The 27,455-nt window shown below is 40.5% G+C and overlaps 2 protein-coding genes and 1 long non-coding RNA gene across 4 annotated transcripts in view; 2 read left to right on the top strand and 1 right to left on the bottom strand.

The window, feature by feature from the left end:
- LOC122472282 (pregnancy zone protein-like) overlaps positions 1-3,666 on the top strand; it is a 46,905-nt gene extending 43,239 nt beyond the window's left edge. For both annotated transcript variants that reach the window (XM_043561684.1, XM_043561683.1), the window contains exons 30-36: positions 284-502; positions 656-786; positions 1,164-1,254; positions 1,932-2,000; positions 2,333-2,435; positions 2,808-2,849; positions 3,501-3,666. In XM_043561684.1, the coding sequence (XP_043417619.1) occupies positions 284-502; positions 656-786; positions 1,164-1,254; positions 1,932-2,000; positions 2,333-2,435; positions 2,808-2,849; positions 3,501-3,523 (678 nt within the window). In that variant the 3' untranslated portion in view covers positions 3,524-3,666. The remainder of the gene's footprint in view (positions 1-283; positions 503-655; positions 787-1,163; positions 1,255-1,931; positions 2,001-2,332; positions 2,436-2,807; positions 2,850-3,500) is intronic.
- A 3,074-nt stretch (positions 3,667-6,740) lies between these two features.
- Positions 6,741-21,341, bottom strand: LOC122473862. The gene is made up of 2 exons (XR_006294732.1): positions 21,269-21,341; positions 6,741-7,208 (listed from the first exon to the last, which is right to left on the bottom strand). It is a non-coding gene; the product is annotated as an uncharacterized LOC122473862 (long non-coding RNA).
- Positions 19,345-27,455, top strand: part of LOC122473860 (PZP alpha-2-macroglobulin like) — a 48,622-nt gene continuing 40,511 nt past the window's right edge. The window contains exons 1-4 of the mRNA XM_043564672.1: positions 19,345-19,539; positions 24,542-24,725; positions 26,121-26,280; positions 26,455-26,507. Of these exons, the coding sequence (XP_043420607.1) occupies positions 19,454-19,539; positions 24,542-24,725; positions 26,121-26,280; positions 26,455-26,507 (483 nt within the window). The 5' untranslated portion in view covers positions 19,345-19,453. The remainder of the gene's footprint in view (positions 19,540-24,541; positions 24,726-26,120; positions 26,281-26,454; positions 26,508-27,455) is intronic.

The following is a 27,455-nucleotide window of genomic DNA, read 5'->3' as shown; positions in this document are numbered from 1 at the left end:
ATGTGTCCACATGTATTATTATATGAATTTATAAATTATCGAGATAACCTCTGCTTTATGTCAAATATCTGGGTCGAATTTCCATGTGTTGAGTGTAAATTACTTGAATGGGGAAACTTTTTAATGTCCCCCCCCCCCACCAAGTACATAGAATAGTTTATGATTAATAACGGGTCTGCGTTTGTCACTAAATAACTCCGAGAGAGAGTAGGGTTGATATGATTTACATCCAGTATGATTTTGGTACCTTCTCTCCCGTGATTTCTGCCCCATCGCTTTTCAGGACACAGTGGTAGCGCTTCAAGCCCTGTCCAAATATGGAGCCGCAACGTTCAGTAAAATGGAGAAAGCCGCTGTAGTCACTGTCAAGTCTTCGGAGACGTTCTCGGAAAAATTCCAAGTACACAATGCCAATCGCCTGTTGCTTCAGGAAATCAGGTTGCCAGAGATTCCAGGGGAGTACAGCACGACCGTGTCAGGATCAGGATGTGTGTACCTCCAGGTGAGACTACCAGGGCGTAAGGGAAAAGTCTCAAGAATTAGATACGAACCTCCAAATGGAAAAAGGCATGTGGGCTAAGAAGAGATATGAATCATCTAGAAGAGACAGACTCTTAAAGTGCAAAGATAAGGGATGTTTTTAAATTTGTTCTAGACATCCCTGAGATATAATGTCTTGCCCAAGAAAGAAGGGAAAGTTCCCTTCGCTCTGAAGGTTGATACTCTCCCCAAGAATTGTGATGGCGTAGAAGCTCACAGGAAACTCCAGATTCACATCAACATTAGGTAAATCCTTGTGTAGGTAAGACCTTTCGTAGAATATTGAGAAACCGATTTTCTTGTGCGGGGAACTTCCGTTGTCCAAGATCACAATTACACATTGTGAATGTGTAATTCTTGCAATATTTACTAGCGAGAAAATGTTCTTCACTCTTGCTGAAAAGCCTTAACACTGAGAACATGATGTTGCCATACCTGCAGAGTGTGAGTTCATAATGGTGGGTTTTCCAAACAATAGCAGAAGCAAATAAAGTAGATGGGGAAGCTGCGTGGTGGTTAAGGATAGAAAACACCAGAAATAAAAGAGAAGGGGAGACTTCTGTCTTGAACAAACTCCAAAGGATTTTGTTTGAATGCCTTCTCCCGATGCCTTGACTTTGTAGTTACACTGGAGAACGACCAAGCTCCAACATGGCCATTGTTGACGTGAAGATGATATCAGGCTTCATACCTGTGAAATCATCAGTGAAAAGGGTAAGCCCTATATCCCTTACAGATATCAAAGTCATGATAAATACTGACATTTGTGCTTGTCAATTTTATTTTACTGATTCAGTTTTACTTTATTTTACTGATTCAATTTTCAAGAGGTGTACTCCCTCAAACTTACTTCCCTAGAGTGTGCTTACGTCATTTTAATAGTGAATCATCCCTCTTATGTGGTATCAGGTATAAGACGTAAGTCCTAGACATGGTGAATAAGGCTCCAGCAGGCCCGGAGACATCTAGATACGTGGAGAGGTATTGAATTATCTTCCAATCGTGTATGTTAAAAGGGGAAAATATATCACATATATACACATGTATATGATATAAAAAGATGCCAGAGAGAGAGAGAGAGAAATGTGATACTCTCCCTTTTTCTTTTTATATGTAAAGGATAATTCTCTCTCATATATTATGAAAACAAATATGTTATGGATAGATTAGTTAGATGACAGATTGACAGGTAATAGATACAGAGATACAGAGGTATAAATAATGGTGTATAATATAGAAAGGGCTTAATACATATTACTATATTCCTGAAGAAATCACAATTAGCAATTTGGATGTTTCCGAGCAGCCCATTGGATCATAAATACCTGAAAAGTACTCTCAGCCTGGAATTTCCTCATCTCATATATCTGCCTTATGGTCTTGATCAACAGCTCCAAGAAAAGCCTCAGATTCAAAGGACTGAAGTGAGCACCAACCATGTCCTGATTTACTTTGAAGAGGTGAGATTCTGTAGACTCTGCCAGATCCGGGAACACTACTAGAGGTTCCAACACACCAATCCAGATCCTAGACAATAATGTTTTTCAGACACCCAGGTGAAGGAGGCTGAACCAGTCCACAAAGTTCAAGCTTACTACATTTCACTGTCCATAGAATCATCTTTTTTGTCTTTCCCGTATCTGTCACTGAGTCCCGAAATGCCATTCTCTCCAAAGGTTTGGTTACAGACGGATAGCGTAACCATAAGATTTGATGATATCGTAGGAAGAGAGGATGGTAACTGGTAACTAAGTTAATCTTGGATTCCAATTTGGTTTTCCTGTCTCTCCAGCTAACCAATCAGACCCTGAGTTTCTCCTTCTCAGTGGAACAAGACATCCAAGTAAACAATTTAAAACCAGCTACTGTAAAAGCCTATGATTATTATGAGACAGGTAAGTGGGATTCATACATGCTGAACCTTAAAAAGAAAGAACTAACCTGGTAAAGGGTCACCTTAACTGAAACAAAACTGCGCAGTCTTTCCCTGGAGGAAGAAGTGAGTCTGTGGTCATTGGATAGGTACAGCTCCAATAAGAAGAGCAGGGCTGCGAAGAGGGCTACCCGGTGTCCAAAGAAAGCCTTCCATTTGTGAAACCTGGCCCTGAATTCTGTATCCAAGCCCACCTTCTTCTTCCTCCCCACTCCACCAATCCTACATGGTTTAGCACAGAAGTTCTTAGTTTACAGCTTATTTATAAGTAACTGCCCAGATGCCTGTTTACTGGAGGTCTTCACTCTTTCTGTCTTCTCATTTTGTGTTTCAGAGGAATTCACTATTGAAGAGTACAGTGACCCCTGCAGTGCTGGTAAAGTATAAACAGTAAAATCTAGTGCCAACATGAAAAAAAAAAAAAAAAAAAAGCACCTGTGGTCTGCATAAGGCTGTTGCTTGAGTCTATCCTTATCATATGATAAAAGTCCATGGTGTGGCATTTACGAAGCAAACTGTTTCAAATGTATTATCGAATTTCTCAGTAAGAAAAACATGCATGTAAAGTATAATTTCTGAATCTGGGAGTACTTGTTTGCAGATGAATCCAGGAATTTGCCACAGATGAAAACTAAATCAGCTAATATTTAGTTTACATTGTATACCCAATGGTGATAGATTTGTCACCTATGACATTTTTAGGATGTTTCTACACTTATACCATTTAAGGTCAGGAAATTTTTCCCTGTAACCATCCATATAGCACAGCAGAAGAGATAGGACCTACAAGATTTTCCCTTAGGCTGGTCAACGGTGTTCATCTTTGACAATATAACACTTGCTTTGAGACCTTCAGTTTTCCATTCTAAAATTGGCGGGGGGCGGAGAGGGGGGACAAGAACATCCCTATCATTGAAAGTAATTAAAATTTATTACATTTGAATATTTATGATTGAAATATGAAAATTATTCCTTTAGTAGATGACAGAATTTCCCTAATTTTCCTACCTTTTATTCTACTATTTAGAATCTGAACACAGAAGTGCTTAAAAATGGGAACTTGTGGACCTCATCAGATGATCTTCTCTAGCAATGAAGAACAAAGATTGATCAGCAGAAAATATAGAGAAACAGGAGACAGGAATCGAAATACATAAAATTTGTATGTGGAATAAATTTATGACATATACACATCTACAATTTCTTTTGTTCTTTAGCAATGTTACATTTCCCTTCTGAAATCTGTATCTATTCCCCATAACATTTTTAAAAACACTATTAAAGCTCTACAAAAAGCTGCGCTCAAAACACTATAGATAAATCAAAATGGAATTCCAAAAAGTGTTCAGATAACCCACAGGAAGGTAAGGTAAAGAAAGCAATGTTTCCAAATATTGAAAACATCCAAAATGTCCATCAGTAGGTGAATGGTTATACTAACTGTGGTGCATTCATGCCGTGGAATACTACTCAGCAATAAAATGGAACAAACTACTGATTTACACAATAATTTGAACGGATCTCAAAAATATTATGCTGAGGGGCGCCTGGGTGGCGCAGTCGGTTAAGCGTCCGACTTCAGCCAGGTCACGATCTCGCGGTCCGGGAGTTCGAGCCCCGCGTCAGGCTCTGGGCTGATGGCTCAGAGCCTGGAGCCTGTTTCCGATTCTGTGTCTCCCTCTCTCTCTCTGCCCCTCCCCCGTTCATGCTCTGTCTCTCTCTGTCCCAAAAATAAATAAACGTTGAAAAAAAATTAAAAAAAAAATATTATGCTGAATGAAAATACAGCCAATTGCAAAAGGTCACAGTGCATGTTTCCTTTTGTCTAACATTACTGAAATGACAAAATGATAGAAATGGAAAACAAATTAGTGGTTTCCAGGGGTTATGGATGGTAAGGCAAGGGAGAATTGGCATGACTATAAAGGGCTAGCTTTAGACAGATCTTTGGGTTGATGAAATCCTGTGTGTGTTTCTCACAAGTAAAATTTTTGAATTTGTGTAGCTTAATAAAATACAGCTTTTAATAACTATTATGGCTGGTCCGTCTCGTTTCTCTGTTTGCATCTTTTCTTTGCAAGACTGTTTATTATTTACTCCAGGTAAAACTTTAAAATCCTTTGTGAAGTTAATTATCTCCCTAGTCTTACTGGGTACCATTTAGTATTGCATTGAATATGAATCGATTTCTAATGATTCTGAAAGTCAACATTTTACAATATTTAGCCTTCCCTGTTCAGGCACAGTTTATCTTCATTTATTCAGTTCACAAGAAAGTGAATTCTAAATTTGACTTACTCTCTGATTTTGGACTGAACTACCAAGTTAAAATTAGAGGTTGACTTCATAAATATACATAGTGTGATAAGATAAAAGCATGAAGTGGGACGCCTGGGCAGCTCAATCAGTTAAGCACCCAACTCTTGATTTTGGCTCAGGTCATGATCTCATGGTTTGTGAGATCCAGCCCCATGTCAGGCTCTTCACTGACAGAGTAAAGCCTGCTTGGGATTCTCCTTCTCCCTCTGTCTCTCTGCTCCTCCTCTGCTTGTGCTCTCCCTCTCTCTCAAAATAAATATTTTTTTAAAAATAAAAATAAAAAATGAAAGCATAAAACAATGTATATACATGGAGACAAATTAAAAGATAAATGCAAGAATAAGATTACGAGGGGCTCCCGGGTGGCTCGGTTGGTTAAGTCTGACTCTGGCTAGGGTCGTCATCTCACAGTTCGCGGGTTCGAGCCCTGCATGGGGCTCACCTGAGAGTGCAGAGCCTGCTTGGGATTCTCTCTCTCACTCTCTCTCTCTCTCTCTCTCCCCTCCCCTCCCCAAGCTCATGCTTTCTCTCTCTCTCAAAATAAATAAACTTAAAAAAAAGAATACGATTACAAGATAATGAAAGACTAGAAACCGTTGAAAGATTTTAAAGCCAGAGAATATTTCAGACTTGCATTCTGAGAGTTCACCTCCTTGGCCAAGGGAAGAAAGGAGCTTTTGCTGATGTCCAAATACACAGGCCATTTGTGCACAGCCAGGCTATCTTCTTCACGCCTAATCACATGGTTTAGCACACATATCTCTCTTCCACACTTCTACACACTTCATATAAAACAAACTAAAAGATTATTTTCCTCTCATCTCCGAATCAGATCTCTTTGAAAACGAAACCTGGGAGCGCCTGGGTGGCTCAGTCGGTTAAGCGTCCGACTTCGGCTCAGGTCACGATCTCGCAGTCCGTGAGTTCGAGCCCCGCATCGGGCTCTGTGCTGACTGCTCAGAGCCTGGAGCCTGCTTCAGATTCTGTGTCTCCCTCTCTCTCTGACCCCCCCCCCACCCCGTTCATCCTCTGTCTCTCTCTGTCTCAAAAATAAATAAACGTTAAAAAATTTTTTTAAATAAAAAGAAAGAAAGAAAGAAAGAAAGAAAGAAAGAGAAAGAAAACGAAACCTGTATCTTAATCATGCCTGCGGCCTATTCACTTAACACAGTGTTGTGAATATCGCAAAACAAAAGTGTGACAGAACAGGTCACTGAGTGAGCCTGTTCCCAAACGTGGGTACGTGCAAGAGAAATGGAGTAACACAAAGGTGTTGGAATACATCAGGAAAGAAAATGCACTAGAAAGATCATTTCACCCCAAGCTGAGTTGAATTGCTTAATGTGTCACAAATGTGTTACAGAAAAGATTTTCATACTTTTCCCAAGTCAAGTAGATGAGGAGAACAAGGAATTTGGCTTATTTATGAACATCTTAAAACTTGTTTAAAAGTACCTTTTATGTATTCACTGAGCTCAAAGAGGAAAATTAGCGCCTCTGGCTTGCGAAACTAGCTGTCAGCAATCATCAAAGGGGTAAAGACACATTATCTCTGTTGTGGGTTGAATTGTGTCCCCCCAAGAAGATACGTTGAAGTCCCAATCCCTGGTACCTGTGAATGTGACCTTATCTGGAAATAGGGAATATCTGTATCTGGAAATACATCTGCAGATGTAATTTAGATGTAAGTTAAGACGAGGAGCACCGGGGTGGCTCATTCGGGGTTAAGCGTCTGAGCTCTGGTCGTGACCTCGCGGGTTTGTGAGTTCGAGCGCCACATGGGACTCTGCGCTGACGGTTGGAAGCCTGGAGCCTGCCTCAGATTCTGTATCTCCCTCTCTCTCTGCTCCTCCCCTGCTTGCTCGCGGTCTCTCTCCCTCTCTCTCAAAGAAATACACAAACAAACATACATTAAAAAAGAAAGGTGGAAATTAAGAGGAGATCAGACTGTGGTAGGACGGACCCTTTCTCCAATACTGCTGTTGTTCCATAAGAAAAGGTGACGATATACAGAGGCAAACATGCACAGAGGGAAGACGATGCCAGACTTGCAGGAAAAATGCCACGTGGTGATGGAGCAGGGACACAAATACCGGGACTGCTGGCAACCAATGAAGCTAAGACAATGGCATGGAAGAGACTGCCCCTGAAAGTATTTGGAAGGTGCATGGCCGCGGTCGGTCAACACCTCGATTTGTGACTTCTAGCCTCCAGAACTACGAAAGAACAAATTACCATTGTTTTAAGCCACCCCGTGTGTGGTAGTTTGTTATGGCCGTTGTAGGAAACTGCTGTAAATGTCCCGGGGTCTAGTTTTTCACGTCTGGCTTTCTGCCATGTTGACAGCTTCTCTCATAAAAGATGAATCAGTTCTTGTTATTAAAGTTCGCCAGGAGGAAGTTCTTGTAGATTTCTCCTGTGGTCATAAGGAAAGTAAAATGATCCGAAATAAAAATAAAGGAACCCATGGGTCATTCATATTACTTGAGTTCAAGGCACATTTGGGTGAAAATGCTGGCAGGTTTTAGTTGGTTCTGGTACACTCCCTCAAGAAATATTCGATTGGGGGGCGCCTGGGTGGCGCAGTCGGTTAAGCGTCCGACTTCAGCCAGGTCACGATCTCGCGGTCCGGGAGTTCGAGCCCCGCGTCGGGCTCCTGGGCTGATGGCTCAGAGCCTGGAGCCTGTTTCCGATTCTGTGTCTCCCTCTCTCTCTGCCCCTCCCCCGTTCATGCTCTGTCTCTCTCTGTCCCCAAAATAAATAAACGTTGAAAAAAAAAAAATTAAAAAAAAAAAAGAAATATTCGATTGGTTCTTAATACAACACAGAAGTACTGTTGTGGACCTTTCTTCTTCGTGATTCTACAAATATAAAGAAGTCACTGTTATTTAAAGGGTAATAGTGTGCAAAATATCCTTATGCTTTTCACTTAATTCCCTCAGGCATTTTTCTTATAACACTGAGGAATCCGAATTCATGAGATAACATTAAAGAACACTCAAGCCACTAAATGCACAAGCTCTGCAAGCATTCACGTGATGGTTGAACACAGCTTCGCCTGAAAAAATCTGTACCAAGAGGTAACGTGCACTTAATGTGACAAAATGAAACTTGTCATGTTCAGTAAAGGATCTTTGATTACCCAAACTCTGTTAATATATAAGCCACACAAAAGACTTTCATCCTCAGCACGCTTAGCTATCATTGGGCCTAAAGGTTCTCTCTTCAAAGACAGTGAGCAGCCGAATATAAAATTAAACTGCCTCTTGATGATCAGGCATCGAAAAAGAAAAAAAGATTAAAAATAAAAGGGAATGCTTTTCCCAATTTGTGTAAAATAAAACAGCACCCTCTCTGGAAATTTTTTTATAATTTATGTAGTTATAATTTTTATAGAATTTATCATTTGAAGCCCTAATTTATACTGGGACTCATAGATGGATATTATTAACTCTGGTGTCTTCTTATTTTACAAACTGTCAAAGTGTAACTTTCAAAAAGAAAATATATATATTCATATACTTGTAACTTATATTCTGAGGCAACCATAAACTGAACACAGTGTCTGAGATCTTATTTAACCTATTAATTAAGTAACCAGTAAAATGTTATAACAAGTCCAAAAAGCTAGGAAACTTACAAACAATTTTTTAAAAACTGTTAGGAGAAGAATGATGGGTTACGTACAGCACTAAGTAATGCAAAATAAGCCATACAATCTTAGGGGTTATCTGTTCCACTGGGCAGAAGTTATTTGCGTGTGTACCTAACAAAAATCAACAAGTAACTTCACTGAGTCTAGAGCCTTTCGTTTGTAGTAAATAATGAAATGAACTAAGCATATGCCCCTGGATAATCTTTAAGTGGTCCTTGACCCCAAGTTATATAGAAAGAATGTGCTACTCCCCATTTTTGCCTTACTGCTGAGTTTCTGGTAGTTTTTTCTGACGGTCTCCCCTCTATAAAATTATTCTTGATTAAAAAAAAAAAGAAGTGGCCTTCTTATCAGGTTCGTACTGTTTTCACAAGTGCCTGGGAAGGTTAAGGAGCCATGTAGGCCTCCTTGGGTTTGTCTGAAAATCTCGAGCCTTCAGTATTAAACAGCTATTAAGGCCACATAACTAACTTCTGTCCAGCAGCTTTCATAAGGAATCTTGGCTTAGACTTTTAAAAACCTCCATGACTTATTATTTCACCTATAGTACCTACAACGTTAGATGAATTCCTCTCACCTAAAAGTCCCCCAAATTCCAAGATCTTTGGCTTGCCAGGGAATGATCTTATTTATTCTTGTGAGATTGAAGCCCTATAAGTCAGGTACCAGGTCAGTTTCACGAGAGAACTTTGTAGGCACCACTGGTATTTCTCAGTAGCGAAGGTATCATGTCTGATTAAATGAGAATTATTTTCAAATATTATTGCTCCAAGTATGACTTGATTACACAATCAACCTGTCCAATTATATCCACGTTAAAAGAAAACAGCAAATTCTTATTAAACAATGCAATCAATGCTTGCCGTGCAAAGTATAAAGATTCAGTCAAAGTATGTGTTTGAATTCTAAGGGTATCAGTGGGAATCAGCTATCATCTTTAAATGTTTTGTTTCCATCCACGGAAATAAAATCTACTAAATTAGGGGTTAGGTATAAGGTAAAAAGAGTGAGAAAAAAACTTTTCCTATATTTGTTTAAAATACAACATTAAACTAATACCTACCTACCATATTCCAAGGAGATAACCACATTTTAATTTCCCTCTTTGGTTTAGTCAATCCTAGTAATTCTCATTCTCCTTGACCTTAAGTCAAGCATTGTTCTCACCTGGAGTATATTTGTTTCTAAACTGAAAAGAGTCCCAGAAATCTTGCCTGATCCATTAGGACAGTCTGAAAGTTGTCTAAGGAAGAACAGCTTAGAAAACTGAATCCAAGAGTCTGTTCTTTGAAGTACCAATGTCCATAGTATCTAGTAGAGAACTTTCCAGAAGCATTCGGCAAGCATCAAGCAGCAGACAACTGTTTGATGGTGAGATTAGTTTCTTACAGTAACTTATAATGTCATAGTGAAGGACAGAAAATTTCTCATAGGCCTACTTCACATAGCTATTTCACACAGGTTTGCTCGATGTTTTCATAAAAGTGAGAATATACACGGACAATGAAGACATTGACAAATCTCCAGTATCTTCACATAAAAGCCACAATTTCTGAAATATTTATATTGACGTTTTGCCTGTGCACATTTAACCTAGAGAAGGCTGAGGATATCTTCCAATTTGATCATTCTTCACAAGTAGGTCTTACAACAACATTGCTAAGCTAACTAATAAAGACAATGAAAAATATCCTGACTTTATAATTTCCTTTTATAATCAGGATGCTATCTGAGGCAAGCAAAAGAAAGTGGCCAGATTGATTAAATAGGGGAAAGTAGATTAAATAGGGGAAAGAATACATTATTACTTATTACCTAATCAAAGTGAAAATATTTTCAAATTAACATAGAAGAAGAAAGATAACATGATTGCAAAGTCAACACAAAGCAGAAAAAAATATTCCGGTGCAACACTGAATAACTGCTATCTAGACACGTTGCAACAGAAAATAGGTAATAGTCTCAACCATCGTTGAAAACAGAATCTACTAAATTGAGGGTTAGATATAGCATAAAAGGAAATAAAATAACTTTTCTTATATTCATTAAAAACACAATATTTAGAATAATGCCTACTATATTCCAAATAAATAATCACGATTTAATTTCTAGGACCACTATACCATTAAGAGAGAAAGCCTAATTTTAGTTTTGCATTGATCTAAAATTTTGCAGTAAATGTTTCACAAGTTTTTAAAAACTAATAAAGCCATCAAACTTGAGCTAAGAATAACATCAGCAAAAATGGTGGAGGAAGGAACTCCAAAATATCAAATGTTCATGAATTGAAAGACTTACATATTAATATAAAATATATTGTATACAGTAATAAAATATTAACATATAAATTGTATTTTACTAATTTATTGATATTAAGATGGCACTATCCCCCAAACTGATCTGTAGATTCAGTGCAATCCCCACCAAAATTATAACTGCTTTTCTTTAACAAATGGACAGGTTGACCCTGAAATTCATTTGGAGATGCAAGAAACTCAAATTAGTCAAGCAATATCGAAAAAAAAAGAACAAAGAAGAAAGACTTTTGAAATTCTCTATTTCAAAACTATTTTCAAAACTAGGTCTAGGATCCCGAACACATAAAAACCTCTTACAACTCATCCGTAAGAAAACAAATTAAACTATGATTTATTTAATTTATTTTATCAAATTAAACTACGATAAAGAAGTTAAGTAGACCGGGGCGCCTGGGTGGCGCAGTCGGTTGAGCGTCCGACTTCAGCCAGGTCACGATCTCGCGGTCCGTGAGTTCGAGCCCCGCGTCAGGCTCTGGGCTGATGGCTTGGAGCCTGGAGCCTGCTTCCGATTCTGTGTCCCCCTCTCTCTCTGCCCCTCCCCCGTTCATGCTCTGTCTCTCTCTGTCTCAAAAATAAAAAAAATAAAAAAAATAAAAACGAAAAAAAAATAAAAAAAAACGAAAAAAAAAAAGAAGTTAAGTAGAAACATCTCTAAAGAAGATATGCAAACAGTCAATAAGCCCGTGAAAATATGCTCAGCATCATTAGTTATTAGGGAAATGCAAATCAAAACCACCATGCGATACTTCTTCACGCCTGGTAGAATGGGTACAATAAAAAAAAACAAAAAAAAACGACAACAACAAAACAGAGAATGACAAGTGTTGGCAAAGATGTGGAGAAAACGGAAGCCTCGTTTATCAAAGAGACAAGGCAAAAAGCCGCATGCAGCTGTCTGGGAAACAATTCTGCGGTTCCCCAAAATGTTAAACAGAGAGTTCCCATGTGACCCAGCAATTCTACTACTTACATACCAGAGGCAATTGAAAACATATATTTGCACAAAAACGTTTACACAGCTGTTCAGAGAATTATTCATAACAGTTAAAAAGTGGAAGCGACCCAAACGTCTTATCAACTGATGGATGAATAAATAAAAGAAGGTACAGCTGTACAATAGAGTATCTTTCATCCATATGAAACGATACTGATATATACCACAGCATGCATGAACCTTGAAAATACCGTGCTAAGAAGCCAGACACAAAAAGCCACATAAGGCATTATTCCATTTATTTATTTGAAATGTCCAGACAAATCCATAGAGACAGAAAATAGATTAGTGGTTGTCAGACACTGAGGAGTAAAAAATCGGGAACAGGTCCAACATTTCTTTTGGGGGTAATGGAATCTTCGATAATTAGATAGTGGCAATGATTGCCTAACACCACGAATATCATTTAACTGTACACTGGAAAATGGTGACTTTTGTGTTATGCGAGTTACGTCTAAATAAAAAATTAAAAAAAAAAATGTGCCAGCTATGGAAAAAGTTACGTTGCTTTTTTCCAGATGCAATGTTATAAATGAGGGTGAAAAAAAATCATTTCCTACAGACGTTATTCTACATTCAATGGATTTTTTTCTTTCACTGTTCTGTTTCACATTATGAAAGAACCAGGCATTTTATTTTTATTTTTTTGATGTTTTATTTATTTTTGAGAGACAGAGAGAGACAGAGACAGACTACAAGCAGGGGAGGGGCAGAGAGAGAGGGAGACACAGAATCTGAAGCAGGCTCGGGGCTCTGAGCCGTCAGCACAGAGCCGGACATGGGGGTTCGAACTCATGAACTGCGGGATCATGACCTGAGCTGGCTGAAGTCGACGCTTAACCGACTGAGCCACCCAGGCGCCCCAAGAACCAGACATTTTAAAACAAAAAAATATTCTCTTTTTTCCCTCGGAAAACAAACACGCAGCTCATTACTCTGCATAATTGCGTTTATTATGTTCCCACAATAGTCAAAACCATCCCTGATTATGACTTTTAGCCCTATATACGGAAAAACAACGGGCAAGAGAGATCATTAAGTTATCTTCTGTATCTCGCATTTTCACTGGCTAATAAAGCGCTCAAGAACCATAAAATACAATTTTCTATGGCCACACATATCCTTTTTACAACGTTTCAAAGTTTGGAGTTGTAAAAACAAGGAATAGGAAACAGGCAAGGAAAACGTGGCTGATGTGAAAAGAGACCAGCTATAAATAACTCAAGAAATACGAAAGGAACTCATGGCAATACAAAAGAAATCAGCTAACGGTTGAAGCCGTAGCTCTGACAGAAATAAAATGAAACGAACAACTTTACAGTAAGACGGGCGGAAATCACTCCCAAGGCAGAAGAGAATAATAAAGGGACACAAAATATCAAAACCACGTTCAAGGACAGAAAGCACCGAGGGGAGTCAACCCTTATTTCCGACACGATGAAACACTAGCGCCGGCTGTTTCTTCCTCCTTCCAAACAACCCGGGAGAAACAATATAAGCAAAAGAGAAACATGGGTTTTAGGAACCAACAAAGTATCAGAAAAACCTGGAGAAATGAATGCACTCTGGAACTGTTGAGGAACTGGCGGGGGGGGGGGGGGGGGGGGGGTTGGTAATCAACGAGAAAGGAAGCTGGAAACGGCCTGACTTGATAAATTGAAACACAGTTACTTAAACGCTGCCCTCGCCTTTCTTTCCAGTTGGTTTGGGATGGTCATTATCCCTTCACAGAAATCGGCAGCAAAAGCCTAGAGTGAAATCCTGTTCACCAAAAAGCTCTGCAAGTGTAAAGAGTAGATGAAATCAGATGTGGGATAACCAGCCGACCTGGGCATTTGCTTTTCCGGTTTGTCCCCCTGTGAACCCTCAGAGCTCCAGGGAGACGATCTCTTTTCTTTCTTTTTCTTTCTTCCTTCTTTCCTTCCTTTTCTTTTCTTTCTTTCATGTTTATTCATTTTTGAGACACAGAGCGTGAGCAGGGGAGGGGCAGAAAGAGAGGGAGACACAGAATCCGAAGCAGGCTCCAGGCTCCGAGGTGTCAGCGCAGAGCCTCATGCGGGGCTCGAACTCACAAACCGGCGAGATCTTGACCTGAGCCGAAGTCGGACGCTTAACTGACTGAGCCACCCAGGCGCCCCGAGAGGATCGGTTTTCATTGCTGTCTCCTTAAAGATATAGAAATGTAAAAAGTATCATTATTACACCATGTGTTAACCAACTTGGGTTTAAATTAAAAAAAAAAATTAAATTAAATTTTTACAAAATGTAACAAGTAAAAGTGATCAATGGTGGTCCTTGATGACTGGGGATTTCCTCCCAGGACTCTTTCTCTCCCCAAACTTTACACTCACTCTCCAGATCACACACAGGATCTGATCCTTGGCTCTTCCCCAATATATGATGCGAGACAAAGTATCCCATTTATAATGGGCTCACAGCCAAAATAACAATAAATTTCAGCTGTTCAAGTCCTATAAAAGAAACACAACAGGGGCGCCTGGGTGGCTCAGTCGGGTAAGCGTCCAACTTCCGCTCAGGTCTTGATCTCAGGCTTCATGGGTTTAAGCCCCACATGGGCCTGTGCAGCGCACTTCAGATTCTGTGTCTCCCTCTCTCTCTCTGCCCCTCCCCTGCTCACATTCTCTCTCTCTCTCTCTCTCTGAAATAAACATTAAAAAAAATTTTAAAGAAACACAACAAACTGATCAACATGTATTATCTGAGGAAAAATTATCAGAATGAAATACCAATATAAAATAAGCCTAATGAAGTACACAATAAAAGGTATACAAAATGTAAATTAAACACAAGAAATCATAACACCAAAAAAGTGGAAATATTAGATATGACTACGTAGTATTTGAAATTTCTGAGATTACTATCCTGATGTGTAGAACTGAAGCAAAAAATAATGAGCTTGAAGGTGAAGTTGAGGAATTTTTGCAAGAAAGCAGCAGGAACATTTAAACACATAGAAAAAGTAAACGGAAAGCTAAGTAATACGAAAGATTGAAGTAAAAGTCTGAACATTTACATCTTCAACTTCATGAGACGAAAGTAAAAAGGAAAAGGAAAAAAATATGAAGAAGTAATGAAAATAAATTTCCCAGCATCGAAAAAAGTAAATAATTACACAAAAGAGATAAACAAAAAAAAGACACATACTAAGCTTTTAAAATATATAAGATAAAGAAAAATTCTAAATCGTTCAGGAGAAAAAGACTAGGTACAAGTTCTCAACAACACTGGACACAAGAATACAATGGGATAACAGGTGAAACCACTAAGGAAAAACTTCACATCATGAATTTTATGCCCACAAAAATCGTGACTCAAATGTGAGAACATAAAAATCTTTGTAGGTGTGTACAGCCTGGGAAGTTTTGCTAGATAAGAGCCCTACCTTGAAAACTGTTCAAGAAAAAGTTTGCAAGCAAAACAGAGAAACAAACCAGAGTAGGCTATAAAAGATATGAAAGTTGGGGCCCTGGGTGGGTCAGTCAGTTATACATCTGACTCTTGGTTTCGGCTCAGGTCATAATCTCATGGTTTCGGGAGTTTGAGCCCCGCGTTGGGCTCTGTGCTGACAGCTCAGAGCCTGGAGCCTGCTTCGGGTTCTGTGTCTCCTTCTCTCTGCCCCTTCCCCACTTGTGCTCTGCCTCCCTCTGTCTCTCCAAAATAAACAAATGTTAAAAAAAATTAAAATAAAGTATTATAAGCAAAAACAGAGGGTTGGGATAATAAGAAATTATTTAATACAGAATAAAAAGAACTCTAAAAAATACAGGAATAGCAGGCCTATGGAGCAGACACTGTGGAGCCCCTATCCATGGGCTGAAATAGCACACCAAGGAAAAGACAGATCTAAAGTACAGCCAGAGAAGGAATTCCCAGGGTGCCTGGGTGGTTCAGTTGGTTACACGTCCTTCCTACTCTTGGTTTCCGCTCAGGTCACGATCTCACAGTTCGTGAGTTTGAGTCCCGCATCGGACTCTGCACTATTGGTGAGGAGACTGCTTTGAATTCTCTCTCTCTCTCTCTCTCTCTCTCTCTCTCTCTCTCTGCCCTTCCCCACCTCCCATGCACTCTCTCTCAAAATAATCAAAATAAATAAATAAACTTTAAAAAAAAAAAGACAAAAACGAAACACACACACACACACACACACACACACACCAAAAAACAAAGAAGGAACTCCTCAATGCTGAGTACTAACCATTGTTGGAGAGGGAGCAATCCTGGCCCCCGGATGATAGAGAAGTTCACTCAGGCTTTAAACCAGGTGACAAGGGAGGGTGCTGGGCTGGTGGCACTCTTGCTACGAAGCCCTTCAGAAGGTGTTGGGAAAAGTCACCCACAGGTGACTGCTGTCAATGGGACACCCTAATAGCCTCGTGGTGCAGAAGCCACTGGCATTGCTGAAGATGGGTTTTAAACATATCACGCAAACTGCAGGAATCAAGACGCGGCCATTAAAATTATACGAGCATAAGTGTTAATAAATTGCAATGCAAAACAAGTATCACCTTCCCCTCTCAGCAACTGACAGAGACTACAGGGAAAAACAACAACATATCAAATGAATAAGCTCCCCCTCTCTCCGTCTCCCTTTCTCTCTCTTTCTTTCTCTTTCTTCCCCTCCCCCTCCCCTCTCTCCCCTCTGTCTCCCTCCCTCTCTCTTTCTGTCTCTTCCTCTCTCTCCTTCTCTCTCTTTCTCCCTCTCTACCTCCTTCCCTCTCCCTCCCTCTCCCTCTCCCTCTCACTCCCTCTCCTTCTCCCTCTGAAAGATAAAAAGAAAAAGAAAACAAGAAATGAGTAAGCTCACTATATGTATGTGGGGGAGATTACTGGTGTAAGAATGAACAAAAAGACCAGCGGTCAGAAACACAGAGTTCAGAGATAGATCTATGCAGATATGAGACTTTAAAAGACCTTACAAGTGGCACCACAAGTCAATGGGGTTTAAAAAGATTGTTATGGGACACCTGGGTGGCTCAGTGGGTTAAGCTTCTGACTCTTGATCTCAGTTCAGCTCTTGATCTCAAGGTCGTGAATTCCAGCCCCACACTGGGCTTCACTCTGGGCACAAAGCCTACTTAAGAATAAATAAATAAAAATGGGGCGCCTGGGTGGCTCAGTCGGTTAAGTGTCCGACTTCAGCTCAGGTCATGGTCCCACGGTTTGTGGGTTTGAGCCCCACTTCGGGCTCTGTGCTGACAGCTCAGAGCCTGGAGCCCACTTCAGATTCTGTGTCTCCCTCTCTCTCTGCCCCTCCCCTGCTTTTGCTCTGTCTCTGTCTCTGTCTCTCTCTCAAAAATAAATAAACATTAAAAAATTCTTTAAAAAAGGAATAAATAAATAAAGTTGGTAGTAGAAGGGGCTAGGAAAATTAAAGATTAAAAACATAACTTGGATCTGCAAAGAATACCATATACATAGTGAGAATACAGTTAGCTTGCTGAAACACTTGTGAAAAGTCAAACTATAAAATTAACAGGAAAGTCAAATTGGGGCTGGGAGGAAATATCTTAATCCAAACTGCAAAAGCATAAATCACAAGGAAAAGAAGCTGAAGTTGATCAGTGAAACATTAAGAAATAGAGGATACTATGGACAGAGTTATAGATGAGAAAATGAACAAAAATGTTTATGTCTAAAACTGACAAGGAATTGGTATGTAGATTTACACGAGAAATTCCAGCAAAATCAACAAGACTGGGATAGCAACTATAATTTTTCAAAATGAGAAAGGGGGTGGGGGACGCCTGAGTGGCTCAGTAGGTTAAGCATCTGACTTTGGCTCGGGTCATGATCTCATGGTTTGTGCGTTGGAGCCCGCATCTGGCTCTCTGCTCTCACCTCTCAGCGTGGAGCCTGCTTCAGATCCTCTGTCTCCCTCTCTCTGTGCCGTATGCCCATGCTTGCTCTCTTACTTGCTCTCAAAAATAAACATTTAGGGGCACCTGGGTGGCGCAGTCGGTTAAGCGTCCGACTTCAGCCAGGTCACGATCTCGCGGTCCGTGAGTTCGAGCCCCGCGTCGGGCTCTGGGCTGATGGCTCAGAGCCTGGAGCCTGTTTCCGATTCTGTGTCTCCCTCTCTCTCTGCCCCTACCCCGTTCAGGCTCTGTCTCTCTCTGTCCCAAAAATAAATAAATATTGAAAAAATAAATAAATAAAATAAACATTTTAAAAAAATCAAAAAAATAAATATGAGAAAAAGGAAATGAACAGGCAATTTACAAAGTATAGCCATAGTTAAAAAACAAAACAAACCCTTGAAGTCATTGTTAGTCAGATAAACACAAATTCATGGGTAGGCAGTGATATTGCCATTTATTTGGCAAAATGTAAAGACCAGCTGTTGGCAGAAGTTTGAGATTATGAAAATCCTTATGCACTAGCTGGTGGAATCACAGTGTGTTACAATCATTCTGGGGAGTAATCTGGCAGCATTTAGTCAGTTAAGTACACGCGGCAGATCGAGCAATCCCTCCTCTGTGCGTGCATCCTCCAAAAAGTTTCGCCTAAGTGTCTAAGGAAACACGTTAAAAAGACACTTATCCATTCATCGGTTGATGGACATTTAGGCTCTTTCCATATACACAGTGGAATACTACTTGGCAATGAGAAAGAATGAAATATGGCCTTTTGTAACAACGTGGATGGAACTGGAGAGTGTTATGCTAAGTGAAATAAGTCATACGGAGAAAGATACCATATGTTTTCACTCTTATGTGGATCCTGAGAAACGTAACAGAAACCCATGGGGGAGGGGAAGGAAAAAAAAAGAGGTTAGAGAGGGAGGGAGCCAAAGCATAAGAGACTCTTAAAAACTGAGAATAAACTGAGGGTTGATGGGAGGGTGGGAGGGAGGGGAAAGCGGGTGATGGGCATGGAGGAGGGCACCTGTTGGGATGAGCACTGGGTGTTGTATGGAAACCAATTTGACAATAAATTTCATAATAAAAAAAATAAAAAATCTACTTATCAAAGCATTACTTGTGGTGTCAGGGAGATGGAGACAATGTTGATTCTATCGCCTGGCAAGTGGCAACATAAAATTTGGTTGGCGATGGGGCACCTGGGTGGCGCAGTCGGTTGGGCATCCGACTTCAGCCAGGTCACAATCTCGCGGTCCGTGAGTTCGAGCCCCGTGTTGGGCTCTGGGCTGATGGCTCAGAGCCTGGAGCCTGTTTCCGATTCTGTGTCCCCCTCTCTCTCTGCCCCTCCCCCGTTCATGCTCTGTCTCTCTCTGTCCCAAAAATAAATAAACCTTGGGAAAAAAAATTTTAAAAAAATTTGGTTGGCGATGACCAAAAAGTGCTGCGCTGTAACAAAATAAACTGATTTACTGTATGTATGACATGGATGAATGGTTTAGAACTAGTCTCTCACCAGGAGCTCTGCCGTCAAAGTAAAAAGAAAGTTCATGCCAATTACATATGAATTTCATCCTCTGGAAATGCCCCAGAGCCGGTCAGAGGTTAGCCTTGAGGATAATGAGGCAATCACTGAGAGCAATGACCTTTTTTAGGGAAGCTCTGCCCAACTCTGAGTGCTATTTGGAAGCCTTGGGGTGGAGCTTGTTTGCAAATAGCAGCCACAGAAAGCCTGGCAAATTTAAGACGTCTCAAGGGACCAGGCTGAAGGCAGGGAGTTGGGCACGATACAGTCCCTGCGCTTTGTCCCTCACTATGGAGAAAGGCAGACCTCCTCGTTCACGTTTCCCGCTACTTCTCCTTGTCCTGCTTTCTACCAATGCTTCAGACTCTGCAGAACCGTGAGTCTCTCTTAGAGTCCCCTCCTCAAGAGTCCGTTCTTTATCTCTGTCTCTTCTTTATATCTTTGCTTTGACCTTCCCATTAAATGCTACCCTTCCATTTCTTAGGATACCTTCCGGTCATAAGAGATTACTCATAACTGATTATTTTTGTCCTTTCATTTGTCGGACCCTTTTAATTTTTCTCATTGGGTCATCACAGTCATAAATAGGGTAAGTAGTCACGAGAAGGGGTGATTTGGTCAGACACTGAAACCTCAGATCCCACCTTCCCAGAGTCATTCTTTAGGACGGAAAGTGTTGACTATAAGCACAGTTAAAGTGTTGGGGCACCTGGCTGGCTCAGTCAGTTAAGCGTCCGACTTCAGCTCAGGTCACGATCTCACGGTTCATGAGTTCGAGCCCCGCATGGACCTCTGTGCTGACAGTTCAGAACCTGGAGCCTGCTTCAGATTCTGTGCCTAGCTCTCTCTCTGCCCCTCCCCCCCCCCCACTCACACTCTGTCTCTCCCTCTCTCAAAAATAAACATTAAAAAAAGAAAACAACAAAAAAAGTTAAAATGTACAGTGGGGTGCCATTTAATTCATACTGTGGATCACACATGCAGAGGGAGCACAGGTCCTTTTCTTTTTCTTTTTCTTCTGTTTATCCAATAACTTACTGAGTCCTCAGCAAGAGACCCCAGTGACAAATCAGTCAGGGAGAGGGGCAAGGAGTCACTTAAAACTAGTCGGTTGTAAAGTCGGTTGTAAATCCAATCACTGCAAAGCTTCTCTTCCACCTCTCCCCAGTTCCTCCCCAATAGTATCTAGACACTAGATACGGCCTCCCCATAGTATCTGGAAGGTTGTGATCTCCATTCCTTCCTGGTGGAGAAAAAGGCTCAGAGTCTGAAACCTGAGAGTTTTCGTTCTTCCTCGGCCATTGCTAATCTAGCCTCTCCTTACCTGCCAGCATTCATCACTTGGGTCTTCAGCCATCTGGTTTGTCTCAGCTTGCTTCCTTGACCAAGAAGTCCCAGAAGCCCTCTCTGGCCGACTCTGATCCACCTCAGCCCTTTTTTTTATCCTATAGAACCCCGAACTGGCCACAGCATCCTTCCTCCAATCCCTCGGCTGTTCCAATACAACCTGTACTGCAGAGTCACCTCTCCCGTTTGAAGTTCAGACCCCTACCCACTCCCCTCCAGGTTGATCATGGCAGCCTCCAGAGTCCTAAACGCCAGGTTGATCATGGCAGCCTCCAGAGTCCTAAATGTGCAGAGGCATCAAAGGTCAGAACACTGGCCAACTCACTTTCCTTTCTTCTTCAAATCCCTTCAGCGTACAATCTCCCAGTAACCGGTCAGCGTACGTTTCTCTCCCATCACTCCTCTACCTCATCTCCAACTATGGATGGTACCACCAGCCATATGGTACCACCTCCCACTGCATTCCACCCAGAGAGCATCTGGAAATATGGCGGGGGGCGGGGGGGTGCTGTTCAGATTTCTGCGTGGAGCCTGGATGGATGAAGCAAGGGGCAAGCGGTCTGTGTTTTCAGTCCAACACAACGCAGGATGACTCTGCCCACTGAAAACTGTTGCTTTACATCCCATCCACCATTTGGTAAAGAACAACAAGCCTCATGGCCTAGTTGTCATAAACAGAAGAGGTATCGTCTATGTAGAAGACATTCTGCGTCGCCCCAACCTTATTAGCCCTCGATGCGATAAATGAGAGACATTACCCAAAAGCCCGGGTGACTGTTCTCCTTTGCCTTGGGGCAGTAAGCTTCAGAGTCATGGAGGTTTCAGGGGAACATGACGAAAAGAGAAAACTAAAAGTCCTCTGTTTAATATTTGCAAAATTCAGTCACTCCTACAAAGGCAAATATTTAAAATGCCAACATTCATGATTAGGTAATATTTTAAGGGTTTAATTGCTCACTTACAGAGGAAATCTTGGGCAAATTGCTCAACCTGGATGGGTCCCAATTTCAATATCTATTAAATGAATGCTCACAAGCCTTTATGAAATAGTTGTTTGAAATATCTGGTGTATATGGAATTACTTTTTAAATTATGATATCAAACAGGCTTATAACTAACAAGAACAAAAACAGTACATTGAATAAGTTATTATACACTCATGCCTTCTTTCCTATGAACATCAAAGAACTGGAGGGAAAAAAGTGTGGACGAGGAGGTAAAAACCGATAATTTTTATAAGTTACCACATTTTTGATAAATGTGATTTACATTATATATATATACATATATATATACACACACACACACACACACACACACACACACACACACATAGTTCAGAGTAGATTATTCAGGTCAAAAACTACCCAGATGCCAGAAAGGGATTCAATGAGAGGTACCATCTGAGTGATTATGGACAGGTTATTTAACTGCTCTGAGCTTCTTTACTTTAGAACAAAACTTTAGCACTTATCCAATAAAAACACCTGAGATTTTAATGAATTTTTTTAAGTTTTTGTTTACATTTCAGTTAGTTAGCATACAGTAAAATAGTTTCAGTTGTGGAATTCAGTGATTCATCACTTACATACAACACCAATGCTCATCACAAGAAGTGACCTCCTTAACACCCATCACCTATTTAACCCATCCCCCCCAACCTTTCCTCAATGTCAATCTATTTTTTTTAATGTTTATTTTGATTTTTGAGAGGCAGAGACAGACAGACAGGGTGTGAGTGGGAAGAGGCAAAGAGAGAGGGAGACAGAATCTGAAGCAGGCTCCAGGCTCTGAGTTGTCAGCACAGAGCTTGACGTGGGGCTCGAACTTGGGAACTGTGAGATCATGACCTGAGCCAAAGTCATTCTGTTTTAAGCGTTGGATCCTCTGTGTGTCTGAATCGTAGCTCCCAATGTGCAATGTTCAATATATTACTTCATAGTTTAATTATAAGTGTTTGTTGGTAATTTGGAGTGATTTGCCCTTGAAGTTTATTAAAAGAGAGAATATGTGCAGATTTTTCTATTTCCGCACGAATGTCATTGGGGTTTTGATAAGGATGGTACTGAATCTGTGTATGAGATTTTAATTATTGAAGAGCAGATCTAAAGATCCATGGCATACAGTTTTGCCAAGGAAAAACTTAAAACACATACAGCTTGATGAACGCGTTGGAAGAGACCCCTTGGAGAATGAGAGAACCAAGTCTGACTTCTAGATTCCACAACTAAACTGTCTCTGTTATTCTCTTCTGTGAGTCTCATACCTATTAATTCTGAAAAGTAATAAAATAGTGTTTCGTGTGTCAAATTGCCTGCTGTTTCTTAAGCGTAAGAGTCCATGTCGGAGGCAGAAGGGAAAGGGTAGTAAAACAATATAAGGAAAAATAGCCCTGGTTTTTTTTTTCTTAATTGTAAATTAACGCCAATAAATTAAGGACTTAAATCTGCAGCTATTGAATCACTAAAGTTTTGCAAAGTCACATTTTGTGTATGATTTATTGGTTTAGTGAGTAGGCAGAGCAGGCAGTATCTTACTGTTGCGTATTCAAATTTGGGAATTGGCGAGGGTCTCACGTTTATCACGAACATACAAAAAATGATGCATGTACCACACAGGATTGTTAGGAGGATTAACACAGAGACTGCTTAACACAATTCCTTGCAGGTACCAGGCACTTAGGAAACACATTTCAGCCCATAGGGGTTCAGGCTATGGGGAGATTATATGGCGTCGAATGTTTCATGAACGGTTTTTTGGTCAAACGTGTCACTTGGGAGGGTTCCTGAAAAATGGCTAGAATTGTGACTGGAACTATCCGGAGGGGGAGGGGGGTGTGTAAGAATATGATAGATAAAGGAAACGTGTCAGTAAAGTCAAGAGTGTAAACTCACAAGGGTGCCAGGCTGGCTCAGTCAATGGAGAAGGTGATTCTTGACCACGGGGTTGTAAATTCAAGCCCCGTATTGGGTGTAGAGATTACCTAAAAACACAACCTTTAAGGGGCACGTAGGTGACTCAGTCGTTTGAGCATCCATATTTCGATTTCGGCTCTGGTCACGATCCCAGCGTAATGGGATCGAACCCTGAGTCAGGCTCCACCCTGAGCTTGGGCTCTGCTTGCGATTCTCTCTCTGGCCCTCTGTCCTCTCCCCCAATCGCATGTGCACTGTCTCCCCCTAAAAAAAAAAGAAAGTAAACTCACACAAAAGGTTGCCCATACCTCTGAATGATTAAATACATTCAATAATTAGAATAAAAAAGACTAAAGTAATACGTTTTGGATGAACTTGGTTTTTTAATAAGATAATTTATTGACCCATAGAGGTTTGACCACGAGGATATATTTATGAACGTAGAAGTATTAATATCAATATATTAATATTGATTACCTCAAGAGGGTGAGGATGAAGGAGAATGTTAATCAAGTGCAATGTGTCCTTGTGAGTGCGTGTGTGTGCATGCAAATTAATAACAAAAATTAAAACTTGTTGAAAAAAATACCATTGATTTTGGCTAAGGTATGTCTGAAGAACCTTAGAGAAACAGCAAATACATTATGTCTTCAGTACTGCTGTTACAAAGAAAACAATTTCACTGAGGTTTTCCAGATGAATGTATTCAATCATGGTGTTCATGCACAAGGGATGTTTATAGAGACAGAATTTAATGTAAATCTTTTTATAAAGTGAATAATCATCAGCAATTTGTTATATATATGTACTTTTATGGGTATATATTCAGGAACTCAGATATTAATGCCCTTTAATACAAAGAGTGCATGTAAAACTATAACATCCTTGAGGCCAACTTCTGGTATAGGCTGTGCGGGTGAGGGACTACTCAGGAGTGAAAAATAGAATTAGTGTGCCCGGCAGCGATGAACCTTCCATCATCCTGTTCTTTGTTCATTGACAGTTGGTATGGGATCAATCGTAGCAAGAAATACATATGGTTACGGAAAACACGTTTATGGTTGAAAATGCTTGTTATTCTCCATTTCTGTCTCTGACTCAGCCTTCTCTCCCCAGGCAGTATATGGTGCTGGTCCCCTCCCTGCTCCACACCGAGACTCCTGAGAAGGGTTGCGTCCTCCTGAGCTACCTGAACGAGACAGTGACTGTAAGTGCTTCCTTGGAGTCCCTCAGGGGAAACCAGAGCCTCTTCACTGACCTGGTGGTGGAGAAGGATTTATTCCACTGCGTCTCCTTCACTGTGAGTACTATTTGCCTGTCCTTGTTTGATACGTTATATCGAATCATGGTGACGGGAGCTGGTGTTGAATCTGCAAAGAACAACTTTAAGAATGTTAGTGAGCTGGGGCACCTCGCTGGCTCAGTTGGTAGACCATGTGACTCTTCATCTTGGGGTCACGAGTTTGAGCCCACGTTTGGATGTGGAGCCTTTAAAAAAAATACAATATTTTTTTTAAATGTTGGTGGGGACTTCATAACGTACGAAAGAGAGTGAGTTTTTAGCTACTAAGAAACAAAGCATGGGGGCGCCTGGGTGGCTCGGTCGGTTAAGCGGCCGACTTCGGCTCAGGTCGTGACCTCGCGGTCTGTGGGTTCGAGCCCCGCGTCGGGCTCTGTGCTGACCGCTCAGAGCCTGGAGCCTGTTTCGGATTCTGTGTCTCCCTCTCTCTCTGACCCTCCCCCGTTCATGCTCTGTCTCTCTCTGTCTCAAAAATAAATAAATGTTAAAAAAAAATTAAAAAAAAAAAGAAACAAAGCATGGAATTTCCAACCACAGAGGAGAGAAATATTTTTCTGCATGCGAAAGTTCAATTTAAATTAAAAAGAATTCTATTGGCCATAGAAAGCATGACTTAGTCAAAGAGATTTTCTTTTCTTTTCTTTTTTAAATAAAGGTTGTTTATTTATTTTGAGAGAGAGAGAGAGAGAGAGAGAGAGAGAGAGAGAGAACCCCAATCCCAAGCAGGCTTCATGCTGTCAGCGCAGAGCCCGACACAGGGCTCGATCTCATGAACCTTGGGATCGTGACATGAGCCGAAATCACGAGTCGGATGCCTGAACCACCCATGCGCCCTGGCTTAGTCAAAGAGGGTTTCTAATTTTGATATGTAACCATCTCTTTAAGGTTAGAGCAAGCAATACCTGGAAAGAGATTATACAAAAATTTCATGGTAGGACAGCAGAATTTTGTAGCAGAATTTTTCTCCTATGGCGAAATGTTAGGTGTCTTTGTCCTCTGAATGTATTAATAGTACCAGAAACTCAAAGCAAACATCCAGTACCTCTTCGAGGTCGCCCTCTTTGTGCTTGGGATACTCAGCTCCCATATTCTCCCATATTTTTATAAAGATGCTTCTTTCCATTCTTTCCGCATAGATTTTACTCTGTTAAAAGGAGTGTGATTTAATAACTAGAGTTCCAGGTTAGCTCTCTGGATATTTGGGTTCCACTGACGGCTGTTCTCACTGACATATCTCCCCTATATCTTATGTTATTATCTTCATTCATGTCTGGCAAAATATTCATACTTACCTAGCCCTTGGTGAAGCTGAGAGAGAGGTAGAAAATAGTCATGGATGAAGGATTCAGAGAAAGAAGACTGTGCAACTCCTCGGTGGTATTTTTTGTTGTTCAGCTCCCAAGGAGCTCATCCTTGTCAGAGATGGCATTTCTCAGTGTCCAGATAAAGGGACCAACACAAGACTTCAGGAAGAGGAACACAGTGCTGGTAAAGAATGCTCAAAGTCTGGTCTTTGTCCAGACAGACAAGCCCATCTATAAACCAGGACAGACAGGTACGTAGGGAAATTCTACTACTGGGGCACTACTGAGAAGGAGAGGCCACCCCAAAGCTGGTTTTCCAGCCAGGCGCCATTAATTATCCCCATCTCTTAGCCTCCTGCCCTATCACTCACATGACCTGCCTTATCATATCATGTCTGAGTCTTATCAGAGTATTTCTTTTTTAGTAAAATTCCGTATTGTCTCTGTGTATGAAAACTTTCACCCCTTAAATGAACTGGTAAGGATCTCAGTAGTTACGGTTTGGGTTGGTGGTGGGGATGGGGGGAGGGGATGGGAGTACTCACCCAAGCAGGGGCCGGAAGGTCCAGGAAAAGCAAGAAGATGAAACACATTCCTTTTGGAAACTGGGATCCTAACTCCCTACAAATCTAGAGTCTTATGGAAGGCATTACTGAGGAGTAAACAATGGAGGAAGCTGTCTCTCTTATAACAGTAATTAATGAGCTCAACAATAGTCAGCTACATTTATTGCTGTGACCATAATACATTAAACACAATGATGAGTAAAAAAGTGAGATGTTATCCATATCCATACTCTCAAGGAGTTTATGATTACTAAAAGCACAGAGTTTCACTGTTTCTGAATATATACATAATAGACAAGATTGTAATATGGTAACAAGTACGTGTATATACTATATACACATGTATTTGTCATAGATATTAACACATAATATAATATACAATATATATCACATGTAAAGATTTCATTTTTGTTAATTGGGTGATCCTTGCTCCAACTAGCTTTCAACAAGGAAAGAAACAAAGCTGCTGTAAAAATGCAAGTTTTTAAAATAGGAAAAAATGTTCTTAGTTAACTGTTAACCAAAATCCTTATTTGGTCTAAGTCATAATGACATATCACGCTATTAATATATAATTTATATAAGTAAGCAGTATAGTCATATTCTTTACTTACAGGTCATAAGTACCTAGTATTACTGATTAAAAATATGAGTAAATTAATAAATATTAATAAAACTTATTCACCAAAAATATTTTTCCGGGAAATGGCAACACAATGATTGTTGTGGAAATACGTTATTTATGCTTTTCGCTCAGAACTATTTACTAGTTTCCCTGAACAGTTCTAGCTCTTTAATGTTTCAGGTTAAATTTTGTTATAACTTACTACAGAATCCATTTTCCCATTTCCCTATTTGAT

Source organism: Prionailurus bengalensis, chromosome B4, assembly GCF_016509475.1.
Source record: "Prionailurus bengalensis isolate Pbe53 chromosome B4, Fcat_Pben_1.1_paternal_pri, whole genome shotgun sequence".
NCBI lineage: Eukaryota > Metazoa > Chordata > Mammalia > Carnivora > Felidae > Prionailurus > Prionailurus bengalensis.
This window is presented reverse-complemented; position numbering and strand designations above follow the sequence as displayed.